General features: G+C 49.3%; 1 protein-coding gene across 4 annotated transcripts in view; it reads right to left on the bottom strand.

The window, feature by feature from the left end:
• Positions 1-4,703: 4,703 nt before the first annotated feature.
• The window catches only part of LOC116957123 (roundabout homolog 1-like), a 173,147-nt gene continuing 150,067 nt past the window's right edge, over positions 4,704-27,783 (bottom strand). For 2 of the 4 annotated variants that reach the window (XM_032979089.2, XM_032979112.2), the window contains exons 16-29: positions 27,453-27,577; positions 24,757-24,922; positions 20,888-21,091; positions 20,512-20,538; positions 20,219-20,264; positions 19,062-19,168; positions 17,660-17,817; positions 16,826-17,006; positions 13,654-13,758; positions 11,846-11,993; positions 9,820-10,104; positions 8,780-9,423; positions 7,515-7,668; positions 4,704-6,483 (exon numbers count right to left, since the gene is read on the bottom strand). In XM_032979089.2, the coding sequence (XP_032834980.1) occupies positions 7,532-7,668; positions 8,780-9,423; positions 9,820-10,104; positions 11,846-11,993; positions 13,654-13,758; positions 16,826-17,006; positions 17,660-17,817; positions 19,062-19,168; positions 20,219-20,264; positions 20,512-20,538; positions 20,888-21,091; positions 24,757-24,922; positions 27,453-27,577 (2,333 nt within the window). In that variant the 3' untranslated portion in view covers positions 4,704-6,483; positions 7,515-7,531. The remainder of the gene's footprint in view (positions 6,484-7,514; positions 7,669-8,779; positions 9,424-9,819; positions 10,105-11,845; positions 11,994-13,653; positions 13,759-16,825; positions 17,007-17,659; positions 17,818-19,061; positions 19,169-20,218; positions 20,265-20,511; positions 20,539-20,887; positions 21,092-24,756; positions 24,923-27,452; positions 27,578-27,783) is intronic. The other 2 variants (XM_032979096.2, XM_032979104.2) reach the window with 2 other exon arrangements.

Here is a 27,783-nt window from a genome sequence, read left to right as displayed (position 1 = left end):
ATGCGTTTAAATTCCAATCCCCGTACTTTTCATGCACAAGCGTGCACATTTGTTTTTTTTAAAGCATGCCGGGTAGAAAGAGACAAAATCCCCCGCATAGCCTCAACATATCGTTGGGGAAAGTCAGAATCTTGAGCTTTTAAGCTCTTTTTCACAGTTATTCAGTATTGGGCGCGTGTTAGCGAGCACCTTTTCAAGGCCGGTACAGCACAGGACCGGGTGGGTGGCCAGAACCACGCCCATCCTCCTTCGTCTCCTCAGTGTCGATATTTACATGCTACACCAGCTACTTATTTGAGACTGAGTCAACATAGGGAAGGCCCGTGACAGGTTCGGATAATCGTCACTGGCGTCGGTGGCTGTGAGCAGGAATCGAACTCGGGTTGCCGGGTTCGTAGTGCAGCACACACAGACGCTCACACCTGCTCATGAAATGTATCCCCCCCCACCTCCCCCAGCATGCGGTGCCAGCTCTCGCTCTACTCACTGATACACCACTCGTGTTCGGCAGCAGTGGCTCATGTATTATTCACCATCCTCCTCGGGTATTCCCACCCCCCGCCACACCAACGCGCTGCATCGACAAAGGTGGCCGAGAGGCAAGAGGCTGTTATGGGGATTGGTGATGGAGAGGCTTGTAATTCGATGGTTGGGCGGTGGTGGTAATGGGACGACTCCTGTGGCTGGGACCATGCGAGATGGTGCCGAATGGCCATGATCCACGCACGGTGTATAGGAATGTGCAGGACACCGTGTGCCGAGTAATGAGACGAACGTTGAGGTTGTTGGTGGTGGTGGTTGCCGAGTACCGTACAGCGTCGATGATGATGGTAATTCTGTACGATTGGCAGTGAATCAGTGGCGGAGCGTGAGTTGGCATAGGCCCTGGTGCAAGGCGTGAAATGGGGGAGTGGGGGGATACTCCCCATAACCCCCTTTCCTCTTCCCCTACTAGCCACCTCGTGGACCCAGCCTACCAGTTACCCCGGGTGCCGTTGCACCTACTGCTACACTCGATAGCGAGGGTGTAGAAGTGAGGCCCCCCGTTGGCTGGATAGTGACGTGGCTATCTAGTGTGCAGGTGGTGCAACTGCACCCGGGGCCCACGGGCCTGAAGGGGGAGGAGGGGCAGCAACATGGCTGCGAAGAGAGGGGGGAGGCGGATGGGTGGCATTTCATTTATCGCAGCATGGACCCATTCCAACTACGCTACGGTAGACACGCGGTAGGGGTCGATGGTTTTGCGTGGTCCAGATATTGACTGGGTGGTAAAGGGTCTAACCAACACTGGATTATGGGGGGCCCTGTGTGCTTGCGATGGGGGGCACGGCCAGGGGAGGTTTGGGGATGGGGGATACCTGGCATCTGGCGTTTGATGAGACTCCATCCGACCTGCCACGGAGGGCGGCTTTCAAAAATCGGAGTCCTTGTTGTCTCATTTGGCAGGCGGGGTTAACCACATTTCAGCGTTTTTAATAATGTATCGGACGGCTCCTCGGCGCTGCGAGGATTATACAAAACCCACCAATTCAACAGAAGCCCTCGGCTCGGGCCAGATGCCATATTTATATGCTAATGAGCGCGGTGCATTTTATATATTTTTTGAAGACGCGTTCTTTCTGCAACCACAATAACCTCGAGTCGCGTCCCATTAGCTCCGTAAATAGCAAATCTTGATTTATGGCAATGCTGAAAAGAGAAAATATCCCCATGTTTCACCACTCCATCATTTATGCTCTATTATGTTCGGTAATTGCTTTTTTTCTGTTCACAATTTACTCACGGTAAAGGGGGGCCTTGGATCGGAGCAAACCCTTTTTGGGGGAGGAGGAGGAGGAGGGGGGTGGCGGACAGCAATATGAACTCGCTCGGCGTGAGCATTCAACCCGGGCAGCAGACGCTTATGCCACATTTTGATTAAAATACATTTTTTGGGGGGGGAAGGGGCTGGCGGGGTGGGTGGGTGGGTGGGTGGGTGGGGGGGGATGGGGCCGGTGGTCTTGCGCGGGAAGATTGCAGTCCTCCCGCCGCAGACGGACCCGGCCGCGCGGGCCGGCTGGCTGGCTGCGTGCTTGATTTATAAACTTCATATCGCACCGAGCAGACAGCCGCGGGTGCGACAACCCAGAAACAGGGCAATGATTGCTCCACGCAACCTCCTTCCCCTTGCTGCTCTCACCCGCCGCCGACAGATGGTGGATGGCTCCCAATCTCTTCCATAATTTCCCTCCCGCAGCACCCGAGCCTGTTTAGTTTGATTGTTTTATTGCCCAATAACTGTTGCGCTGATCGCTTTATTGCCGAACCCTCGGATTAATCATTGGCTTCCCCATTAAGTAATAATTAAACTGATAATTATAATTAGCGGGTGATACCTTTGCGCTTAGCCGGCTTAAGTTATTCTTTTTTGATTTGTGTGCGTGTTTTCATCAGCAGATACAGATACGGGCGGCCTGGTATCATAAAGCCCCGCGTGCGTGATCGAACGCCTTATCTCACCGCTCAAATACAATAAATCAAAGGACGCGCGACGCGGGTTTGGTGACATAATTTTGCTACGGGGACATCGCTGATTGTCAGGCCCCAGCCTCCCTCGCGCGTCTGTCATTAGCCGCGCAAGACACACAGGTGCCTCGTTAGGAAAAGTTTAGTTGTGGGCTTGAGGCAGGGCACGTCGCCAGGAGGGATGATGGCCGGTGGTCAAGACTAAATTGAGAGTGGTAGCCAAAGGTTGTAAAACGAGAGGACGTCAACCGCAGGGATGAAACGATTACATCAGCTGGTGTGTAGGTGCTAGATGGATTGCAATGCAGCCATCGCAGGACCGTGAGATATGGTGACGGCTTGGAGAGGCCTTCATCCGGCTGTGATTTATCATGGCTGCTGATGATGCACCTTGGCACATCATCTCGAGTTGGTGTAGCGCAAGGACTCCTCTGCACTGTGTAACAATTTTCCATGGATCTACCGAGTGAATATTACGCCCAACTTTCCAATCCCAAGCCACATCACAATATCGCTTGTTCAAATAAAGTTAGCCGAGGCAACACATTTTCGCCGCCCGAGACAGTCTCATTATACGTTGAAGAAAAAATACGTGTCACTTTGGCAAACACATTGGTGTGAAAATCGGCAAAATGCTGCATTCTTTTTCATGTTTAGGTATAAAATTGGTGTCTTTTTACACATTTCATGAAACCCACCACTTTCATTAACACTGCCTTGAACCATCAAAAAAAGCTTTTCTGCGATGCTGAAGGTTCGCAACATGTACGCTCTTTTGACTCTTTCTCCACAAATGGTTCAAGAGGTGAGACACTGAAAGAACAAATGATGGCAGCCCTCCAGTAATTTCCACTGCGGTGATGTGTTCGGTACAATAAGAAGGGACGTCACAGCAGCATCACGAGAGTGCGCTCCTGCCTGTTTTTTTTTTCCCGAGGTTTTTTTTTTCTTTCGTGAAGCTTTAACATTGTCAGAAAGCCCACGTAACAGATTTGGTATGGGCCACGGACAAAATCACCCTGAATGCACTCCATCTCTTAATAACAGGTGATATAGCCACAGGCACAAGGTGGCACAAAATTTCGATTTAAAGCTTTCGTGACTGCAAGGATTCATCTTCTTTGGTTCTTTCGGTAAAGTCACTAGAATGAGAATAAAATAATAAATTGTTGCCGAAACGTCGTGAGAAAATTATTGTGTTATTTTATTTTATCAATTTATTATTTTATTCTCATTCTACGTGACTTTACCGAAAGAACCAAAGAAGAAGGTGGCACTACATAAATGGGTTTTCTCTTTGCAAACCCAGGTGTTTTTTTCTTCCATGCCACTCCTCAATCGAATTAACCAAACATCCCAATGTAAAACCCTACTGAAAAAACGTCCCTAGGCTCGGTGAAGCTTTGCTGGATAAACAAGGGGCATTATCGTATTAGTAGCCGCATCTACCAGACGGGGAGCAGTGGCGCAGTGGTTATTTCACCGAGCCATTAATCTAGAGATCTGGATTTGGTTGCTGGTCATGGCTAACAACAGTGACAAGTGTTTTTTTTTTTTTACCAACCCCTTAAGGCTCGCCAACACCAACCCACCACATTGACTAGTATGGTGAAGTATTGGGCAAAGCCAAACTATCTACATAACGGACTTGACCTCGAGATGTTAAATACCTCGTCTGGTATGCAGGAGGTCGTGGGTTCGATTCCGACCCTGACGCCTGCTGTATATTTTGAGTTTTTTACGATGTTCTCCCTGTGGTTGCATGGATTTTCCTCCGGGTTCCTCCAGTCATCTCCACATTTAGATTATTTGGCTCCTAAAAATTTTCACACGATAAACCACTCCATCGAGGTATCATTTGTGACCAAGTCGCTTCTAAAAAAAGAGCTATATAGCTCAGTGGGCTTTACTTGGTAAAATAAAACAAAAATTGTTTCGTTTAGAGAGGGTTTAATTCGGCAAGTGAATTCACCAACGGTCTGTAAATAATAATAACAAAAGAATCGACGAAGATTCACCGAGTTCTTGTTTTTTTGCTACAACCTTCCTCGGACCCCCATGTGTCCCACGTTGCCGGGATGCACGTCTCATCGCTGGGCCCCCGTGTGCGTTGTGCGCGAAGCCGATTCGTAAAAAAAAAATCCGCTCGGCGCAGCCCGACGTCCGCGCTTCACAGCAGCCATGCACAACAAAGCAGGCACTCTCCACAGACATTTATTATTAATTGTTTGTTTTTTTAGTATGAAAAGAGAACATTTTTTTTTTCAAGGAGAAAGAATATGCGAGATTGCAGTGTATTTTCTATGATCGTGTCGGTTTCATAAATAAAAACGAGGAAGGTTCAGACACTGGGGTGGAGGAGGGGTTGGGGAATAGCGGGCAGCAGCTGATGTACGAACACAGAGAGGGGCACACTCGCTCCTCGGATTCGGGGGGGGGGGGGTAACAAGCCGGACTTGGGGATGGCAGCCAGAGTTACCAAGACTTTACCGTACGCATTCACCGAAGCTTAAATGACACTTGCACAGCGACGTGTTTGCATTTTTATAACAGACCATTTAACGATTGTAGCTTTTTAAATTGTTTTTTTGTTACGACGATAATGTTTCAACGCTTGCGCGTCTGCGTGTGTGTGTGTGCGTGCATGTTTGTGTTTTATTGAACGTCAGACACATTACATGAGCAGTCACGAGGTAATATTTGAGTGGTTTAGAAATTATTAGCCTTAGCGTGATGTACACAATGTATAATCCTCGGTTCCACCATAACAATGACTATATGGCCCCTTGCACCCCCTCCCCCCCCCATATTTTTGGAAAAGCCAACGTCCATGTTATGAACAAATTTGGAAAAAAACTGCCAAAAGGTGATTGGGTCTCATTTTGCGAAACCATGGGGTCCTCTGTAGTCAAGTTAAGGGTGTAACAGAGTGCACTGGAAGCTTTGTAATGTTTTAAACCTATAAATGGATTAGCATCGACATTACCAGTAATACCAACCGTCAAGCTTTTTCCACAACCTATACAAAACAGGTAGAGGACGTATCATCTTGTGCTTTATACTGAACATTTACACACGAAAAATAACATTAAAATAAAAGAGCAAAAAAAAGTTCAAACTAATCAATAACGTTCATTAACATTGGTCCTACAAAAATCATTCAAACCACAGTCTAGGCATAAGTACGTCTGTTTAATAAAGATACAAAGTAAAACATGAAATATGAGCAATCTAAACAGCGGCACCACTAGGAGACGTACATCCTTCGTAGCAGGCAACAAACGCAGCTTCAAAACAAATTATATTTTTCAAATAACAGTAAAAATATTAGAACACTCTTTGTGTTGTGTGCTTCTTAAAACCAACTTATCAGCAGTCTAGTAACCATCGTTTAAAACTCAACTGCCTCTCGGACAAAGGGATCTTCCCAACATTTCCCTCGTCATCTCCCAGAAGAAACAAAAACAAATCATTCAATAGTTTTCAAAGATTAAGTAGCAAAAGTCAATATCAAAGATACAATAAACATTACTTGTTAGTCTTTGTGCTTTTAAACCAATTTTATTTCACAGTGCATTTTCTAGTCTGCAGAGCTTTCAGACTTGTTTGAAAGAAACCAACTTTAATCGAAAAAACACTACAAAAGTACTGTAATTTCAAGGAAAAAAACCGAGTGGGACAAAAGGGGGACGGGTGACTAATCTTCGTATTAAAACAACACCTATAGTTATAATAGTAAATTACAGTCAAATTTACACAGCGCGGGGATGTTGCTCCAACAACCTCTCTCTCTCTCTCCGTATGGCGATCATTTCCGGAGACTGCGCTCCGGCAGAGTGAGACGCGGTGGCGGTGGTGGGTGGGGGGGCGGGGGGGCGGGGGGTTAGGCCCAGGCGTGAGGGCCCGCCGTACCGCGGCGGAGGGACGGTGGGTTAGCACCGTGGCCCAACTTGTGCTTTACTCCATCAGCTCCACCACCTTCAGTGACAAAAAAACAAGAAGTGGGTGTGCGCCTGAATAACGACGAAATGATACCAATGCAAAAAAAAAAACACGTAGATTTGTTACATTGCTTATATATAAATTACAACATTATAACTGACTGCCTTTTGTGAATTTGCCGCTGGATGAAGACCTCCATATTGTGGTGTTAGTCATGAGGATTGTTGGAATAAGCTTCACCACGCTGGTCAGTGTGGATTGGTGAAGTCGGGACCCAGAAATGGTTGAGATGTGACTCACGATTGATTTTAGCCATGGCTGGGAATCCGACTAACACAGTGTACTAACAACTTTGTGCCACCACTCCCATAACATTTATATTTAGGAGAATACATGGATGGAAATAGTGATTACTATTCTTTTAGTTTTTATGTTATCTAAATAATAATGGTGGTTACCCTGGCAAGGCCTGACTGAGACTAAACAGTATTTTTCACGTGGGTCCCACATTCGGATGTTTGGTTATTACCGTTAATAATAATGAGTGGAATGATCCATAGTAAATAATAATAATAATGAGTGTTTGGAATGATCCATAGTCAATATGAAAATATATTATTCATATAATTCATAGTCATCAAATGGTTTCAAACTTAACACAAGTGCTTTGAAAATTAACTTAGTCAACTTTAAATTAAGTTATTGACCAATTTATTAATCAAGCCAACCTTAAAAATGGTGGAAGTCCAATGAAAAGGCATAAACCAAAATATGTTCATCAACAGGATGGAGCGGTGGTGCAGTGGGGCAGTGGCGAGTACACTCTGCTGCTAAGAAGAACCCGTCGTCCCGAATCAAAATCAGTGGCGAGTGGACGCTCCCGTTCGCGCACCAGTGCTGACCGGCAAATGTCATCAAACAACAATGACGGCCGGCACGGCGTTTGGAGGCCTTCTTGCACCAGCAGATTGACAAAAGGACTGTAACATATTACAGTTAACCTCATTGATATCTCAATAAAGCAAATACAAAAAAATCCCATTGAATATCGTGGGGGCTGCCCTCACCGGCCAAGGTGTGGGGCCTAACACTTGATGCCGGCGCTCACGGCCCCCGTGGGGTCACCTGACCTCCGCTCGGGGCCCAAGCTCGCGGCTCCGGCTCCAGGCAGCGCTCGGCTTCCTGTCGCCGGGAAGTGCGGGCGGCTGTACAGCGCAAAATCTGGGGGGGGGGGGGGGGGGGTCAGTTTTATTCACACGCACCAGAGAGAGATCGAGAACGACGCAACCATGATTAGTCATCAGTGAGCCATCAGGGAAAGGCCTCCCAAGTTTTTTTAGATTTACAGCGGTCACCAAACACTAAAACTGATTGACTCTTTCACCAGGGGCATGGACATCATTCTCGCGGCCGTCCTAAAGCTTCAGCAAAACCTTTCCACGATGGACGCCCTGTGCACAATGGGGGGCGCGCTGAAAAATCTACCAGACACGTCCAGAGAATTCTTTATCTCATTGTTCACGCCGGAGATTAAATGGAGAGAAAATTCGTCCGGAATTGTGTGTAAGCTTTATTATGGAGACATTCATCTTTCTTTTTTTCTCCGCCATCTTCTTCATTCCTCGACTTCTTGAAAGTGTTATTCATCTTCCTTTCAAGTGACAAGAAGGCGAGCAAACGGGAGTGTGACTGTAAGCGACATGACAGTCTGACAGGTGCCAGAAAGACACACTGACATTTTACGCACCAATGGGTTTTATGCCACAGAGTCTCACAGCACCCCTTCCTGGTTATTGGGCTCCACCTGCCCATTTTTTTGGCATAGGATCTTTAAAATGATATTTTCAAAAACGTTTTAAAAAAAAATTCAATGGTAATTTTTTTATGACCCCATTTTATTGTTGAACATGGGTTCCTCATGCAAAGCTATGCACAGCGGGCAAAGTGTAAGCCTCTTCCTAATATGCAAGGGCATATGCGTGTGCACGTGCGCGCGTGCACACGCGCGCACTCATAAAAGTGTAGTCTGTTGCAGACATATGGGGAGCCGCAAATGTGTGTTCGTTGCCACTGCTGCAGTTATAGCTGCCACGGGGGACGTTTATAAAATGAAATGAAAACATTAATGGAAATCAAATTCAAGGTTACTGGCAAGGAGACACCGTAGGCACACCTGCCGCTTTTGTCACCTTCACGGGACCGGAACAACAAGCGGCCCTTTTTCAAAATGCTCCACGGCAATTCGTTTTTTTTTCCAAAAAAGCAACGGCAGCGTTGTCTTTGTAACATTCCATGTGTTTTGGCAGGGGTGGGTGGGGGTGGGGGGCAGTACCTTCCGTATAGGACGCAACCTGCTGCTGCTGCTGCTGCTGCACGCCGGCTCCGGGCTGCACAGCGCCCATCGCAGCCGCCGCCTGCACGGCCTGCGCCGCGGAGTGCTGGTGGTGCAGCTTGAGTCCCGCGCTCTCCGCGGCGGCCGCAATCGCGTCGGCGAAGTCGGCGTCCACGCGGAACGAGCTCTCGCTCGAGCCTCCGTCGCTGGAGGCCCCGCCGGTGCCTGCGCCGCCCGCCCCGCCGACCCCGCCGACCCCGCCGCCGCCGCCGCCGCCGCCGCCGCCGCCGCCATCACTCGAGCCGCCGCCATCTTCATCGTCACCGTCGCCCTCCGATGCGGAGCCCCAGCCGTTGAGCATGGACCCCGCCAGGGAGCTCTCGGGGTCGCCCAGGCTGGACACCGACGTGTGTTCCAGGCTCAGCAGCAGCTTCTTGGCATCAAATCGGGCGGCCCCAACGGTGCCCGCCTTGGGAAACACGCTTACGGTCCCTGCCGACGCCACTGCCACGGCCGCCTCCTCCTCTTCCTCCTCTTCCGCCGGTTCCGTTTCCAGATCGGAGGGCATCGGGCCCGTGATGTATCCATACAGGCATGGCGGTGAAGGGGACCTTGCGGAGAGCAGTGGGCGTCCTGGGTAGTGCCTACAAAACAACAACAAATTGTAGGAAAAACTGAAAAAAAGCATAAGAATGAAGCAATACAAGTGTCGCTTTTTTATTTTCTCCCAGCATGCCCGCGTGAAGATATATCTATGGGACCTATATATCCATGCCTGTATCCAAATAAGAATAGGTTTAACCATTTATGGCAATAAAACAGGTGTTAAGAGGTTGATTCCTTGCAAAAAAGTATCTATTTGGTGTTAGAACATTCTTAACACCTATTTCATTGCCTATTTTATTCTTATTTTTCATACAGCGTGAAGACAGTTGTTGTTAAATTTTGATTTAAAGCTTTCGTGACTGCAGCGATTCATATTCTTGGTTCTTTCGGTAAAGTCACGTTGTTGCTTTTGCTCGGTCATGCTACCAGCTCACCGCGCGGCCCTCTCTAGCGCCGCCCTCTTCCTCCTGCCGGGCGGCTCGTGGCTGTGCGCCTGGATCATGGGCCTGCGCTCCTCGGGGCTGGCGGGCGAGCAGGGGGCCGTCGACTGCAGGCTGTACGACGCGCGAGCGTACTGCTGGGGCCCACGCGCCTTCCCCTCGTCAACCACCAGGTCGTCCTCTTCGTCCGCCTCCTCGTCATCCTCATCGTGCTCCTCCTCGTTCTGCTGCAGGTATTCGTACGCCCGCTCGGGCGGGTACCCGCTGCCCTCGTCCACTCTGAAAGAGCGCCCCAAAAGGGCAAAGGCGGCGCCCGGCCAGGACGCTCGTCAGTTTCGCCTCTGTCTCGTGAACGCCTTTTTGAAGCTCGTCAACGTATAACCTCCATCGAGGCGGCGTTGTTCAGATGCTTTGGGTATGGGGAATGCGATGCCATTCCGACCGTCAGCAGCTGCGAACATTTCGAGTTTGCCACAGGGTTGGGCGGACGCACGAAACGGCGGCGGAGAAGCAAGTTCCCCAGCGATAACAGCGTCCAGACCTGTTTCGTTAGCAAGCGCAAGCGTTGTAAAAATGATACTGCCACGTTCTAGCCACCCGTCGCCATTGTTTATTATGAGAAGCCACATGGAACCTGCATGAGGGGGAAACTTGAGAAATCTGAGAAAAACGAGGGCGGACACCAACCACCCTCCTGTCCTCAAATCAGCCGAGCTCTGAACCGAACTTCACTTCAGATTACTTTCAAAGCTGTTCTGACGTTCGTTATTTTTTATTATTATTAAAGTCCAGCATTGCTCTTTCATGATGTTCTCTTTATTTATTTATTTTTAAACGCCCTCGCCCAGGTTTTTATTCACTGCTTACTTCACGTGTGTTCAAACGTACACCAGGTCAACCCCGGCCTTAAATGAGCACCCACCCCTTCACGTGCTGCGCTGGCCTTAATGGGAGCTTGCGAACCGCACTTGCCCCAACAGCCTGCTAAAGGCTATACAAAGGATATTTGCCTTTGTGTGCACCAGGAGCACTCGGTATCTCAAGCTATAGCCTCGCTCTCCCCTAGGTGGACTCGGGGTCTAAATTTGAGTACTTCGAGCGTGCGATGTGATCATACACGGGGGAGACAAAGACAGCTGTGCATTGATGGCGCTATCCACACCACTCGCTCGTATGCCACGCCGGCCTTAACAGGTGCTAGCCAGCTGTACAAGCCACGGTATTCCACAGGGCAAAACAGGGGTTGGCGGGTGGGGGGATCTTCATATTTGTCCGTGTATTTTCTCTCTTTCTCTCGTATACATTTTTCCCACTTGTATATTGCCCGGGTAAAAGCAAATGAGGTGTGAGAGCAGAAGCAAACTGGGCAATTCTCAACGAGCAAGATAGGAGCGAAGGGACCATTCTCACAAGAAGCTTTTTTTACTTGTGCGACTGTGTGGGTTTTTCACGGCTGTGCCGCGCGTGGTTGTGCCACACAGCTCTCTGCATGTGCTGGGTCCTTCTTCAAGAACCGAATACAGATCATGAGAGCTGCCTTAAATTTACACAATCAAAATATTTATTCATCCTGGAGAAATCCGATGAGCTATGAAGCTCTTTAGAGGCGGGTCATTAAGTTACAATGATACAAAACCTCCCCGTCCTTTTCTTTCCCCCAGTTTGTAAATTATCTTTCCGCTTACCCTTTTCCACTCCCTGTATAAACCTTCATGTCCCCTCTCCCGCTCGCGGTGTCCACCTGGGGCGGGGCAAGTGAGCCCAGCTCTCCCCTATTCACTCAGCCCTGTCGCATCAAACTCAGGGCTGCTGTTTGGGGAATTTCTGTTTCCCTCCTCCCTCCCCCCATTCGTTCGGCGACCGACATTAACTTCGTAATGGGGCTCGCGTTCAGCTGTCATAAAAACAATGAAAATAAACAACGCAAAAAGACGATAGGATTGCAAGCGAGAGGAAAGGTAATCGGTACAAAGTAATGGCCGAGTGGCCTGGTGGCCGCTTGGAGAGTCACCGCGCTCACCGCTCGTGCTCGGCCTGAGCCGCTCGCCCCGCGCTGCCCAGCTCAGCCGGCGGGAGAGCGGGCGGGGGCGGGAGAGGCTCGGCAACTCCCGGCGCCGCCTGCCTCCCCGTCTTGGGTGTCCGCGCGTTCTTCCTCTTCCCCGAGTGCGCTGCCGGAGCAAGGAAACGCACGCACGCACGTGCACGCACGACGCCATGTGACTTCCTCCGTTCGCGTGGCTGCGATTTCTCTTCCGCGATGTTTGCAGATTTCCGGAGGGTCAGGAATCATTTTTCGCCTGTGACCGATTCTCCCAAGATGCACTTGATCTTGTTAGATCTTAAGAGCTAAGCAGCTTTGAGCCTGAACAGTGCTTTCATGGGTGACCGCATGCGTACCGGGTTGCTGCAGGGCTACCTGCTCGCCAGCTGAGCACACTGCAGAAACATCCGTCGTTGCAGCGTATTTTCTACGCTCCCCGGTCTATGCTGCCCACCTTCATGAATCCGCACTGACCAGCATGCCGAGGTATGGTCAAATAACCCCCATTACCTGTAAGGCATGGGGGGAGGTCCTCATCCAGCAGTGGATTGACCCAAACAGCCGTGCATGTACATTAATAGTTTTAAATCAAGTGGTCTGATCGTGGTACTCCTTAAAGTCTACATACCAACTTCACCTCCTCTGTTTAACACGTAGGCTTTCGCGACCAATATCATCCATAATAGAGGTTTTTGGGTTAGATCGCGTAAATATGTGTCGTTAAAACCCGCCACATATACGTAAACAGAACATGCCAATTAGTCACTAGTACATCACACCGGTGTGTTGGAGAGCCAAGCCACAACATTTACAATCTGAGTACGACGTTTCGCCAGTAATTACAACTAGCTTCATCAGGCGACAGCCAGATTTCTCCTCTACATCACCCAAATTTAATTCATTAATTTAACTGAGCAGGACTTCACTACTCGACTGGGGACCTTTATCCACTCCTCAACTCTTTCCAACGTGTCACCTTGTGATTGAAAACAATACAATTTTCCCACCACCATCATCATCGTCGTCGTCAACAATGACAGATATATAAACTGGATATAAAGTCAATATTTCGTTCTTCAAACCTGAATGCAGAGCTCGACAGCAGGCGATTGTGTTTGTTGATGAAGGTGAGGGGAAACCCACCTCAGCTCACCTCAACTACATATCATTTAAATATGCGTAAAGACTGATTTTTATCGACTTCATTATCTATATCCATTACCCACAATAACCTGCAACTGTATATCCGTTACCCACAATAACCTGCGACTGTTCACACGGAGTTTCTAGACAGCGCTGATGGCTCCAGCCTCTGTCACACCTGGTAACATAACAGCATTGGTTAAACAGGCCTGCCCCCACCGGTGAGACCCAAAACATTGAACCAGATTTTTTTTTTCCTGCTTAAACAAATGCTGTTTTAAAACATTTATTCCGGAAGACCTACTGACTGATGGGAGAAAATAAAAAAAATATGCAGTCTGACTTTTGTCCACGATTTCCTGTTTGACCTCAACAGAGTCATGGTTATGGCTGATGAACGCTAGTGCAGAATGTGGTGTTTGCAGGCTAAAAGAAAGGAGGGAGTGGACTGGACGAAGAGGTGGCAGCTTGGGCCACGGACCTGACCTCGGAGGGAGAACTTCAGACGCGCACAAGTGTGCAAAGAGAAATAACGAGACGCGAAGCTGTGCTGCTCACGCCCCGCGGCCACCCGACGGTGGGCGCGCGGCTCTCTCGGCCTCGTCCACCAAGCGGTGCACCTGCCCCTGTCACCGCCGTCTCACCTGAGGAGCTGCTGCGCTCCGAGCTGGCGTGGGAGCCCATGGTGCTCTGCTCGGGGGTGCTGTGGTGGGCGACCGCCTCCCCCCGGCCGTCCGTCATCGCGAGTTCTAAAAGTGAAGGTTGGCGAGAGAAAGGGGTGGGGGGGGGGTGAGATAGGGAGGGAGAGAGCGAGAGAAAGGGGACCAGAAGCCAGCGGGTCAAGAGGTCGTGAGGGGTGATGGCTTTTTAGAAAGTCAGGCAGTGAGGGGGGGACGGGTGGTGGGGGTGCGGGATGAAATCCGCACACGGACTGCTGCAAGACAAAAGAGGTCTCTGGTTGTCGTTGGCAGTGAAGTGGTGAGGCTGGAGAGGGTACATATTTACCTTCCTGTTAATGCCTACAAGAGTGGCTGGAAGTGGACATTACAGGCGGTGTTAATCCTAAAAGCAAATTATCAACCAGGCGGTTTGTTTTTTTTTCTTCTTTCTTGTTCATAGGCCCATGTGGCAGCAAATCCCAGATCGACTTTGAGCCTTCAAGGACAAGTTAGGCCCTGTCACCGTCTGGTCCAAGTGTCTGCACGCTTTCCCGTTAATCCGTCTTGTGCATGCATGCATGCACGCAAAACACGCGCGTACACAAGCTGCTTATGGTCCTAATGACCTTGCGTACCTTCAGTACTCAAGCAAAATTCTACCAAGCTGAATTCCACAGGGCACATACCAAGGACTACAGAAACCCACAGCGGGCGTGAAATAATGTTTTACCAACAGATTGTCGCGCCATTATTTTTTTAGCATAAGTTCAGACAAACGCGTTTTTAGGTTTGACATGCACAAATACTGGACACATGTCTGTGCACAATTACACAAATGCGCAAAAGGAATCACACTGCCGTGAATATATGAACAATCGTGACACAAAAGTTGGAGCACACCGGCGTTTTATTTGACAGGTGCGACTTTATTGACTGGTGCAGAGAGATCACGGTCACCATCCTCCCATTGTAGTGGGTGGCAGAATGTCAGACTCCTGGCTACGATCTCATCATTGCAGTCGCGACCTCTCACTCGTTGAATAAAAGGTCGAATCGGTGTACCCCCAACTCGTGTCAAGTGAGCCAACGCATACCTGGACTTGTGCGTATGTTCGTGTCACAGTCTTATATATCTCCCCCAAAGGGAAGGATAAGCTAAGAAAGCGAAAAAGGAAAACGCATAATTTATTTCCACTCTAAAAGATACTCACTTAGTTGCAATAACAGCACACAAACATCGCTTCTCAATGGCACTGTGCACACAAACCAACCGACAAAGCTGTCAGCACCCACGAACGTAAACAAACACCCCCCCCCCTACTAGCCCGCACGCGCGCGCGCACACGGAAGTCGCACTTCCACACCTTGCCGCCACTGAACTGCGCTCCCATTGTGAGCACGCGAAAGCAGCCGGCACCGCGGTGCCTCCCAAGAGGGCCCCCACTCCCGCGAGCAAGCGGGCCGCCAGCCAGCCAGCCACGCGCCACGTGCTCCGCGTCGGAAAATCCTTCACACGCCACCCAGCATTGCCGCATTGCTAACTTGTGGCATCAGACTGACGAAGCTATTAAGAGGTGCACTGCGCAATAACACTCCGGGGTTTGCCATTGTGAGGAGGCGCGCGATCTGTGTGTGTGTGTGGCATGATAAGCTGGGAGTAAGAGTTAATGAGTAACATTACGTGCCCATATCCGGGTAACATTCACACCTGTGGTTCAACTAGAGCTATAATAACGTGTGTCCATTCGATACCGTTAAGCCAAATTTAACTGCCCCTCACTCCTCCCATCAGGATCTCAATGGAAAGAGAGAACGGCAGATAAATGATCTGATTAACAGGAGCTGGTGTTCAGGAACAGAATAAATATCCAACGTTCGCTACAAGGGCTCCGGAGAGCCGATGTACCAAATTCCGGTGCTGCGGTGGAACGGGTCACCTTGGCAAGTGGCAGTTCTCCGCCTGGGAGCAGAGGAGACAGCTGCTCTGTCCCTCTCCGCCGCTGCTGCTACTGCATGAAAAAGAAAATAAATTCCACCGCTCCGGGCCGCCCCACGGAGGGGAGATTTCAGGAGGAGATTTTAACCGTTCGAGAGGCAAAAGTTGTGACCCTCCGTGAAATTTAGAAATTGAGTCGTGGCTACCGATTCTGTAAATTCTCTACGCGAATCATTAAAACGTGGCTCACCTTACACAGACGTTGCTAAATATCATGATTGCCTCGTGTCGCGCTGTACACTTGTACAACAGCAACTTAGGGGTGGAGGTTGTTGGATCACACAGAGATGGGATCGTCGTGCGTGAGGTGCACACTTGCTGGGTAACGTTAAATATGTTGATGCCTGCAAGAGGGAGTGTAGTAAGGGGGTTTATTAACCCATCTGTGTAGCCTCTTAGTGTCATCACCATGTATGCATTGGCTTTCTCTGGGAACATATATTTCCTTCACTCACAAAATTACCCAAAAACGAATTATCCAAATATTTATAGCAATAACCCTCTGGATTCTTGGACAGCCAGTGAGGATTTATTGATTAATTGAAAAATCTAAGTCGCGTTTGTGTAAAGGAGCATGGAGCGCTACTCATTTATTATTTATAACCCAGAGCCTGCAATGCGAATTCCATATTGCTAGAATTGGTAAGTTAATCAGTTTGACCCCCATTGTTGATGTCCCCCAAAGTTCTACTTATTTTATGTGCCTATAATGGAGGAAAAATGGGCTGAGCTCACTCCCAACTGGGATTTTTTTATGGTGAGGCATGTGCCCTGACCACATAGCCACCCAGCTGGTGGGTAACCACTATTCCTAGAATGATACCAATGACCAAATCACCTGGAATGCACCCTGTCCATTGAGGCCTTGAAAGCTAAACAAGGTGGAGCCCGGATAGTGCTTGGATATACAGGCATAAACACAGACGTTGTTATAGACTGCTATGGGGCTCAGCTGGCAACAGAGGGCAGTGCAGCAAATACCGTTGCTGTACTGTACTTCTGTGTTCCGACGTCTACGCTGCCCATTTTCACCAAACCACAGTGACTCAGGTGCAGTGTGCTCGGGTGACCACCCCGCCCCCGGAGGGCCGAACGTCTTGGGGAAGACTCTCATCCAGCAGTTGATTAACGCCAGGATAAGCACAGTAACAGTTCCCTCACCGTTGTTGAGCTTGGTGACTTCAATCATGTGGTTCTTGGTGCCAGGCAAGCCGTCCGCACGTGGCAGGAAGGGCTGCTTGTGCGTGCGCTTGTCCGTGACGCGCGCCGTGCTGCTCATGTTGTTGCAGAGCGCCGCCTGTGCCGGCGGGGAGGCCGCATATGCCGACGTCTTGCCCAGGACCTGCAGAATGAATGGCAATCGCAATGCAAAAGCCAGGCCGTCAGTCAACACCCGAGTGGGCGAGTGGGGAGATTGGCAGCTGGGTGGGCGGAGTGGGCAAGTGTGTACAGCTGTCCTACTGGACATCTCTGAAAACCACTGAGCATCTGTGAAAAAGAGATCCATAGCTCATCACATTTTTCCAAGGTAAATAAAGATTCTGATTCTGATATTGTTTTTTCCCCAATTTTATCCCAATTGCGCGGCATCGCACAATGAGATTAAATATCAGATCTCTCGCAAAGCAGTCCCTTCATGCTACAGAACGACCCACAGAAGTGGATATTACAGAACTGCTTCTGAGATCCCTTCAAGTGACCTCTGGTTCACGCAACAGTGGGGCTGCACTTTCCCACCCAGGCTTGCCAAATTACAATTCGCTCAGTGGGCCTTATCTGGTAAGATAAAAATTTTTTTTTTAAAAAATTGTCGTTACCTTTGACACTGGCTGAAATGTCAGATTCTCAAACTTGAAACACGAGAAAAAAAAGATGCATTTGTAAAACGACGACGAAAACCGAGCCGATTTTGCACGCAGCACGAGTGCGAACGAACATTTTTTTTTAAAAAACGCGCGCAGATGTGCGAGCTCCACTGGTGGTGGCCTCTAGCACCTGGCACTCTTTGATTCTGGGCCCCGGGAAGTTCTGGGTGCCGCTCAGCTGGTGGGCTGGCTCCACCTCGCGATACACGGGCGTCTCCGGGGTGCGAGGTCGGTGCAGGTTCGTCTCCTTCTGCTCCAGCTGGTTGCGGAACGGGCTCAGGTGGTCGGCTTAACGGCACGAGCGGCGATGACGTCGATGTGGGAAGAGGGTGGACGAGGAGGTGGGGGGGTGGGTGGGTGGAGAAGGTGTTTAGTCAGCACTAAAGAGATGTCAGCCACTTGATGGTAAGTAATGGGGCCCTCTCTGCCATTATCTCTTTTTCATTACCGCTTTGTACAATGTTTGCCAATTTTTGGGGGGTAATAATTTATGACCGTGTCCAGAGCAAGGCCCCCAGGAAATGTAAATGTTGCTCTTGTCAATTAATAAACAATTTCTCATTCACTGGTTCATTTCAAAATTGATTTTCAAAGTGCACACATTACGGTGAAAAGAGCAAACCAAAAAAGGGACTCGTGGTGACTGCAAAAGAATCCAAAACGCGTGCATCTATTGTGGGACCTTTTTTCCAATATCAAAGTATGAAATATAAGAATAGGTTTTATCCTCTCTGGCAATAAAAAAAGGTGTTAAGTGGTTCAAACACCGAATAGATACATTTTTGCAAAGAATCAAGTTTGTATTAGCCTAGTCTCACCAGGGTCACTAGGCCACAAAGAAGGCTGTCTCTGGTGTAGGCCAATCCGTTTCAAAGACATTGCATATATTATCAGAGCACGTTTGTTTGCATGTTCACCGCAAGTACGTGTGGCTAATGCAGACTTGATTCCTTGAAAAGGGTTTCTATTTGGTGTTTGAACATCTGAACACACGTTTTATTGCCAGAAAGGGTAAACCCTATTCTTATTTTTCACCCGTGCATCTGCAGGAAAGCCCTTTATGCATTTGCCACTTTGTTGGTCACCACACTCATAAGACATTCAATCATTTTTACCACGTAATTGCTGGCCAAATTACATGTTTTTGTAAAGATTTGAGAGTAGCTACAATGCAGTCAAGCCAACATGCGTAATACATACCATTATCTATTCACAATGCTTGACCAAATATGCACACTTGTCATATTCTAGGTGATAAATAAACAAATTTATTAAATTCTACTAATACGTATATCTGTACTGTATATGAAATGATTTAGAGAAACCCTAACCCCTCTTACAAGAGATGCATTGTGTTCTCAGGTAGCCGCAAGCAAAGCATGACAAGTTGAAAAAAATAACAAACAGACAATTACAGGAGTAAACAAAGAGTGACCCATAACTTCACACAAGCCACAATCTTGAATGGTCACATTCGCAACGTCCACCCCCCCGCCTTCCCTCGGCAAGACACCTGCACTCAGTAACCGCACCTGGCCTGCAGTAGTCCGGGATTGCCTGACTAGGCGAGTTCTGATTTAGTGCGGCGTTCTGCCACGGCTCCGTCCACGTCTGCCCGGGACCGCCGAAAGGCGGGTAACTGCACAAGCAGACGGCAGCGCACAGAGGGCAAAAAATGGGAAGGAAATCGGAGCCAGTTAAAAGAAAAAAAAATCCCATTGCTCGCATGACCCCGCCATCATCCAAGAAAACTGCACAACCCCCGGGAAAGAGGGCAATGATGTTTGGGCAGCTGGGCAGCCTTATCAGTCAGTGTGCTGGCTACCAAGCCAGTTTTGTACGGGGGTCGGCAGTCTGAGTCCTGTAAGCATTAGCAACGACAGCACGTCGTCCACCACAATATGAAAATTTGTAAAAAAAAAAGAAAATAAACAACGTAACCTCAATTCTAATAGTTGGACATGTGTGGTAGTTTCGTTTATTTTTATTTGTTAAATTGTTAAATTAGCCATATGTTTAAAACTACGGAGGATGCAAACCACTGCACACAAGGTACTGTAATTCTCGGCGAGTCTGTCCAGCTTCATCGCATTGGGAATTGAAGGAAAACAAAAATAATGTTCATTTTGGGGTTTTAACAATAGAAAAAAATGTGTAATCTTGATTTTTGTTTGTCCTCAGTCAAAAATTGCGCTGTGGTGGCCGTGTGGGGGGCTGATGCCGACGGAGAGCTGTGGGCGGTTACCGCCATGGCGCATCGTCATGGGAACACCAGCCCCACGGCCTTCCCAATATTTATCAGCAGCGCATAAATGGAACAAGAATTTAATTTACAACATTTTCGACTTCTGGCCCAGACAACCTGGGGAAGATGCTCACTCTGGGCCGAGGCTGTAATGGAGTGGCTGGCTCACGAGGAGCGGGTGACCGAGATTTTTTTTCCCAATAATTTTGTTTGTTGGTTTTGGCAACATTTGAGCAGAATTTATTTGATGTTTTCAAGACAAAATAAAAAAAAGTACAAAAATAACAGTGTTGTGTCATTAAATGCAGTACAAAAGAAAACCATTGCTATGTCAATGCAAATAGCGCGCATAATATTCACAGACTTGCGACGTTCTATGAACTTTTCATCAATGGTGCAATTTTTTTGTGTTTTTTTTATGAGCATAAAAAAATGATCGCTTACCTCGCATTGCTCATCATGCTGGTGTCATCCTTGGGGTTAAAGGTGACTAAGGGGACACACAAAAAAACCCACACTCACTGAAGAGAAACATTACAAAAAAATCAATTGAACGAGTGACACGTCGACACGGCCAAGCCAAGCGCAGCTGTCCCGCTCGCTGCCAAGCCAGAGCACCACAGGGTCAAAGGGCATGGCTGGCAGGGGTCACGGTGTGACATTCAGCCACACAAAAGAGCCTCTCAAGTTTGCCAAGTTACGAAGGAAAGGGAAATGGATATTTTTGGTGACCTCACCTGTTGGAGTGAATGTGAAGGAAGGATCTGGCAAGAAAGAAATGGCAGACGTTAACATTAAAAGACAAGCTCTCAAATGCAAATAGTGAATTGCATGCGGTGAGAAACACCTCAGAAGCAATTCCGATATCATGCCTCATTCACTGTAGCCTGTCAGTAGTCTTTCCGCTTTCATCATCAAAAGTGCAGCAAATGGCTTCGTGAAATCCATGCAAATGTCAACTCTACCCACTTTTAAATCTGGATTGAAAACGCATTTCTTTGGAACTGATTTTGGTGTTCAGTTTGTTGTCCTTCCTCCGCACCTCCGATTAGCACAGTTGGCTACGTACGGTGCGAAAGAAGTTCAACGTACGTACGTACAACTTAGGCTCACCGCATTCTCGGTGACTTCCAACGGCTGACGCACCTTTGGTGGCGCCCTGGTACGGATCGGGGCTGCTGCGCTTGCGGCAACAGCAGCAGTAGACGACGATGCTGATGCCGATCAGGACAATCAGGACCAGCACCACCACGGCGATGAAGACCGGTGTTTTGACGAAGGTGCCGAACTGGCTGCTGCTGCTGCTCGCCACCGGGGCTGCGGGCGACCGCGACACACACGGCAAAGGGGGGGTCAACCGCACCCGCCTCCTTTCATGCGAGCGCCCAGGGCCACCTCTCGCTCGTTGTCACTCAAACAACAAGGCCCTCTCCGTGATCACAGTCCCGCTGTCGACCGTCTTTCAGTCCGTCAGTCCTTTCATTTCGCGAGACAGGTGAGGTCCCATTCAGATACAATTACCTCCCTTTGTGACGGAAAGACCGAAGAGTTGAAATAAATGTTTGCTCTTTTTTTTTACCTCCAGGTGGGAACCAGCATGGCCATACAAAGGAAGAAGAGGGATTTTTGTTGTTAATTCAGATACGGATAATTTTCAGAATTGGCATTTTGGACGTGACATTGGCAAACAATAGCCCGCTACTACGATTGACGTGTGGCGGTCTTTGGTGATCGCTTCACATCACACGGGAGCTGCTCTGACAATGTCCCCTGCAGCAGCACCACCACACGGCTGCATGGCAATCGCGCTCAGAGCCAGGTCACCCGACCGCCGCTCACCACCTCCTTCACAGCTGCCGCTGTCTTAGCAGAATACAGAAGCTAATAATTTAAGAATTAACCTTGAGCGAGAGCGGGCCGAGCGGCGCAGCTGTAGAAAACATGGCTTACAATTGCACACTTATGAGTACAAATCCAGGTCAGCAGGGGTTGACTCAGCCCTCCATTCGTCTCTGCTTGATACAATTATTGCCGCTTAGTGGGGTGGGGGCGGAGGAAGTCAACAGTGGTGGTGGTGGTGTTATAGAAAGACTCATCCTTGCCATAGGAATGCGGACTTTCCACAGTACAGTAAAACTTTGGATTGCGAGCATAATTCGTTCCGGAAACGTGCTTGTAATCCAAAGCACTCGTATATCAGTTGTGATCACGTGACGCTCGGCAGACAAAGCATATACGTACACTACTCGTATTGCAAGACCTCGCTCGTTTATCAAATTAATATTTATTTAACATTTTTGCTCGTCTTGCAAAACACTCGCAGACCAAGTTACTCGCAATCCAAGGTTTTACTGTACTGTCCACCTGTGCAAATGAGCAGAATAGCACTTTTCAACGAAGGTCATTACCTGAAATCTTAGTATTTTGTGAATTTGTTACGCAAAGAACGACAGCTGAAGATGTAATTGGAGAGTATTTGCGTTTCTCATCAACCAGACTTCATTCCTCTTCTACTTACCTACCCGGTTTGCATATTTCAATTATCAGTCGCTCAGCCGCCATACGCGCGTCGCGCAGAAAACGTCCTGCCCGTGCGGACGTGACGGTGCAGGAAAAGGAAAATGCGGACGCGGCCAGACAAGCGACTGTGACCCGCCGATGCCATCGCCATTCCGCACCGCCCACGGCGTGCCGCGTTCTCATTCCCGGTGAATTTTGAGCCCACAGCGATTCCGGATGAAACGTCGATGATAATGTCACGGCCGTAAATCGTAGCATCCCCGGTGACACGCGCGCGCACTGTGTACAAATTAACCCTTGTGTGAATATACGCAGTTTATATCCGATGGGAGAGCGTGAAAGATAACGCGATCCCTAATCAAAATACGCCGCGGCATATCGAAAGCCCCACGCAAGTGCGTAATGAAAACGCCAGTATATTTATAGTGTATATGCACGTGTGTAACCTTCACAGCTAAATCACAGACGCTTCCTCACTCCCTCATCTGCCAACCCCCGACCCCAACCTCAACCCCAACTAAAATCCAATGAGTTCCTAGGCGCAGGGTTCAGGCCTCTCCGCTGACAGATCCCAGCGCATTGCAATTTTTTTTTACGTGACAGCGCGCGGGAGTCGGCTGGGACCTAGGCGGGCCGGCACATGTTGAGGCCCGCTGGAAGTGCGAGGAAGCAAAACAGCCAGGGCCCTGGCCTCTACCTGCTGAGAAATCCCCAACCCCAGCTCTGCAGCCCACCGCTGCGCGACGCCCTCGCTGCCCTCGCAGCTTTGGCGCCTGTTTGCGTTGGGCCGTCCCGAGCGGCCCCGTTTATTTTCGCAGAGAAAATCTCCGCTGTCCGCGCGATTCGCGCGCTGTGCACGCACACGGCCCGCGCGCACACGCACGCACGGCCCACACATGTGGCACCCATTACCCCGCTCGCTCTTCCCGGGCACGCCCGTCGGGCAAAGAAACCAGCGCCGGCATGGCCCAGCGGAGACGCGCCGGCATGGCCCAGCGGGGCCCATGCCGGCACGTCTCCGCAAACGGTGAAGAAGAAAATGCGCAGGCCCTGCTATTGCCCGCATACGCCACTGCTAGCGGAAGGGCCTCCACTAGAGGGAGCTCTAAGAAGCCCACTGGGAGGGTATTTTGGCCTAAATTTTCCAAGCTGCCCAGATGTCTTGGTAAGAGGCGGGAACACCTACACTTTACCCCAACACATGCGACCTGCCATTGTTTCGACCGCCGCACCGCGAGGGGGAATCGAACCCCCACAACCTCTGGATCGCAAATCAGCGCGATAATCATTACACCGGGGGGCACCATCCCCCCCCCCCCCCCCCCCGTCGTCGCAATGGTACGGCTGCCAAAAAATAACAACCCACGATCCCCCCCCTTCCCACCCCCTACTGTCTCCCTTCGACCCCGCTCATCCCCTCCGTTGTTTGGAGAGATCTGGGACGATTCAAAAGGCAAATGGATGACACGTTGGAAAACATCATCGGAGGGCTGATATATCTGCCCTTCGCCCCTTGAGCGGACCCCTGCGCGGGAGATGTCTGGCCAGGAAGTGACACGATTTAACCCGGCGCTGCTCCGCGGCTCAGGACCTCCTCGTAGTCACTTTGGGGGTGGTTTTTTTTGTTGCGTGTGTACGCCGCCCGGTAAGTAATGTCTCCCCAGTGTAAACCATCAGCGCTTAACTGTTATACATATGCCCGAGGAGGTCACTATAAATCCCCGGTGGATTCACAGCAAAACTTGACACCCGACATTTGCATTCTTCACATACATCCCGGGGTCTCCGAGCCGATCGCCCTTTGGGGACAAGGCGATGCATCTTCCGCCCGTGGGACCCCGGCGAGAGCGGCGCCACCTCTTCTCGCCGGGTCATTTTGTCGTACGGGTGAACGCACAGAATAAGTTCGCCACCCCCCAACCCACATCCCCGCCGACACATTAATGATAAACAAACGCGAGGATAAATCAACAATTAATAAGGCGGAGAATACCTCGCTCTGCTTCAAACACAGATTGCATCAATCACACCGACGGCGCGGGCTGGGGGAAAAATGTGCAGGAATTTAGAGTGGTGCTTTTTTTCATTTTCGATATATTATCCAAAAAACCCCTTCTCTTCGTGTGTGGTGGTGCGTTCGAGTTATTTGTTGTTCCTCGCTAGTTTTAGTAGTCGGAGGAGGAGGGAGTGTGGCAGGGATAGGGAGTTGAGAGCGCACCGTTTAAAAGGATAAATTAAACCCCACTCTCATTATCAAAATAAACCGGGCTCAGGGTTTTTCGGAGCACCCACGTCGTCAGGTGCGGTCAATCGCTTTAATTTGAATTGCCAGCAAAAACAATCGATCATGCAATTAACCGCACTGGCCGCCACCCGATGTGCTGGTGAAAAAATAAAAAGTATATGGGTGGCCTCACGACTCGTACGGCTAATCGAAGCTTAATTCAGCTGGCGCCGCGTACCGAGGACGGTGAACGGCGAGCGCAGCCCCGTGCCGGCCGAGTTGACGGCGGCGACGGTGATGCGGTACATGACCCCCGGGACGATCGGGCGCAGCACTGCCGAGCGGGACGACGCCTCCACCGTGCGGTTGATGTGCAGCTCGCTGCTGTTACCCATGCACCACAGCTGCACGCACGCACACGCACGCACGCACGCACGCACGCACGTGGACAGTGGCACACACAGACGACGAGGGTCTCCTGGTTAGCAGGCATGTAGCCGCGCGTCAATGCAACAATTTTTAAATAACTCTTTCACTCAGGATGCATGAATAAAAACCGCGTGCGTGCGAATCAGTTATTTACAATTCATTGATTTTTTTACGCCGTTGCTTATTTTCGGCAAAATGAAGCAACACAAACAAAAACGTTCAAATGAGACAAAATAAATAAGAAACAATGCAAGAGAGATGGTAAACTCAAGATGAATAAAATAATTGAATATGGAATGGAATTGTGACCCGAATAATGAGACTGCACCAAATAGCTTCCAGGTTTTAAAATCGCCCACTGTTAAGCTTAATTAAATATTGGGGGCATATTTGGTGAGCGAGCACCCATTAAGGTTGGCACGGCACATGAAGTGGCTGTTCTATGAATACCACGTCGAGTTGCCTTTCTCATTCTAATGGTGATGGTTCTTGATCACACCACTATGACAAGTACTCATTTTATGCTGAGTCAACCTCATGGAAGGCTGCTTGCGGCTCAGACACGAACCGTATTCTCACATCGTACATCGGAGCCAGGAATCGCTGCCGGGATCAGTGCTCTAACCGTGAAGCCACTGTTCCCCATGGATTAAGACACACAACACACCTTTGTGCCTGACACACACACACCGGTGTTAGTTCCCGAGGACTTTGGGGGGTCAAGTGTCACTCGTGAACACCTATTCCAGCACACTAGGGGGCTGTGTGGCGTCGGCGCGCGGCATCTCCGTCGCTGAAGAATGTGGCCGCGCACGAATATGCGAGGCTGTGTAACTGAAAACGGATGAGCAGGATTGTGGCACCGTGCCCCAAACGTCGCGCCAATGCCGTGAATCACATACACACGTACGCTTAAAAACAAAACAAAGAACCGTGTGCAGCAAACACGGATTGTTGGGAGAAAGTAGTGGCGTTAGCGAGCGCTCATTAAGGCCAGCACAGCGCACAAGGGAGCTCTGTGGCCAGCACCATGCTGAGCTGCCTTTGACTCCCCAGTGCTGATACTCACAGACTACAACAGGTGCTCATTTAAGACTCAGTCAATCGACGGTAGTCCCAGGACTATTTCAGATAATTCACCACTGATGTTGGCCAGGCCCGGGAATAGAACTCTGATCGGCAGGAATTGCGCCGATCATAATGGCAACAACATAACTCTCCCCCGTGCGTCTCGTCTGGTGCCACGAGCTGTGGATAGGGATCAAATCTTATCGCGCAAGTTGACGTTAGTCTCCTTTAATCTCCATCAACTGTAAAAAAAAAATGTATTGCGAATAAATAAATAAATACGAACATTTAATTCAAACAATCTATCTTAATTCCAAGCATTAAGTGAAACACGATAGCTAGGCTTGCTTACAAAATTACATATCACCTGCGAATCACCTCTCAAATTCCAATTACGCTGGTAGCATTGGTGGGATTAGACGTACAGTTTAGGCGAGGCAAAAAAAATGGGGGTTAACTCAATGGGGAATTTGAGGGCTACTCTAATCCCTGGGGAATGTTTTGTAAGATTAGACAAAGAATTTAGGTGGCGGCGAGGGGGGGGGGGAGAAGCGATGCGCGAGGGAGGGGCGGCTGTCAAGAGGCGACTTACTGATCGCCTACATCATTCATTAACCTTGCGCTTCGTTGATTTGGCTCCCTCTGCTTGGAAGGAGGGGGGGGGGGGGCACGGTGATCAAAATAGCAGATCACCTCTCAAATTGCAATTAAAACTCGAGCGGTTATTTCAACTTCTTAACAAGCCAAACGTTAATGCTGGGCTCAAGCATTAATTTAGCAGAGGCGCAGCAAAGGCCCCCGCGGATATTCTGAGCGAGTGAGCCTACTTTGTTTGGCAATTCCATCATTTTATTGGAATATTTATTTACACTTTCTAAAAAAAAAAATGTTTGCCTATGGCACCCATAAGAAGGCAGTGGGATCGTGTGTAATTACAACATAAAAACAAAGGACAATGAGCCCCCAGTATCCAGATGCACCACAAGCACTCGGGAGAGCAATGGGAGGTCGACCAGCAACCAAACACCACACCAATGTATCCCCGTTATCTACAAGATGTTAACTACCTCGTCTAGTATACAGGAGATTGTGGGTTCGATCCCGACCCTAACACCTGTATATTTAGAGTTTTCACGTTCTCCCCGTGGTCTCGTGGATTTTCTCCGGGTCCTGCAGTTTTTTCCTCCACATTTAGAATCATGTGCTTCGTGTATATGGCTATGAATTTCCACGTGATAAGCCACTTTGTTGAGCAATCATTTGTGGCCAGGTTGCTTCTGAAAAAGAGCTGCGTAGCTCACTGGGCCTTACCTGCTTGTCAATTCTGCTGATCCACCGTGCACATTCGCTTCCGACGTTCAGAACCCTCGGGGCACTTCCCGGCTATTCCAATGGCGTCAGCTCACTCAAACGCCCGCATCCCCATCCATAGCTTACCTTGTATTCTAGAATCACTCCGTTTTGCAGCTCCTCCTGCGGTGGCTGCCAGGTGACGGTGATACTGTCGCAGCCCGGCTCCTCGCACCGCTTCACTTCTACGTGTTGCGGCGACGCGCTTGGAGCTGCGAGCAAAACAGGGCAGGGGACAAAACCGAGGTCGGGCATCACGACTCAACTCCGCTTCCAAAATCCGTCAAAACCTGAAGGCTCAGAAAAGTTGGCTCGGAGATAAGCGAGAGGGATTGTAAAACATTGCTTTTTTTTCACCTAAATTGGAACAAACAGTGGAGCACATGGTCAACTGCAGACTGCCCATTAAGACCAGTGA

This window comes from Petromyzon marinus, chromosome 3 (genome assembly GCF_048934315.1).
Source record: "Petromyzon marinus isolate PM22_M1 ecotype Great Lakes invasive population chromosome 3, UKy_Petmar_22M1.pri1.0, whole genome shotgun sequence".
In the NCBI taxonomy this organism is placed as follows: Eukaryota; Metazoa; Chordata; class Hyperoartia; order Petromyzontiformes; family Petromyzontidae; genus Petromyzon; species Petromyzon marinus.
Note: the sequence above shows the minus strand (reverse complement) of the source record. Positions and strands in the feature narration are given on the sequence as shown.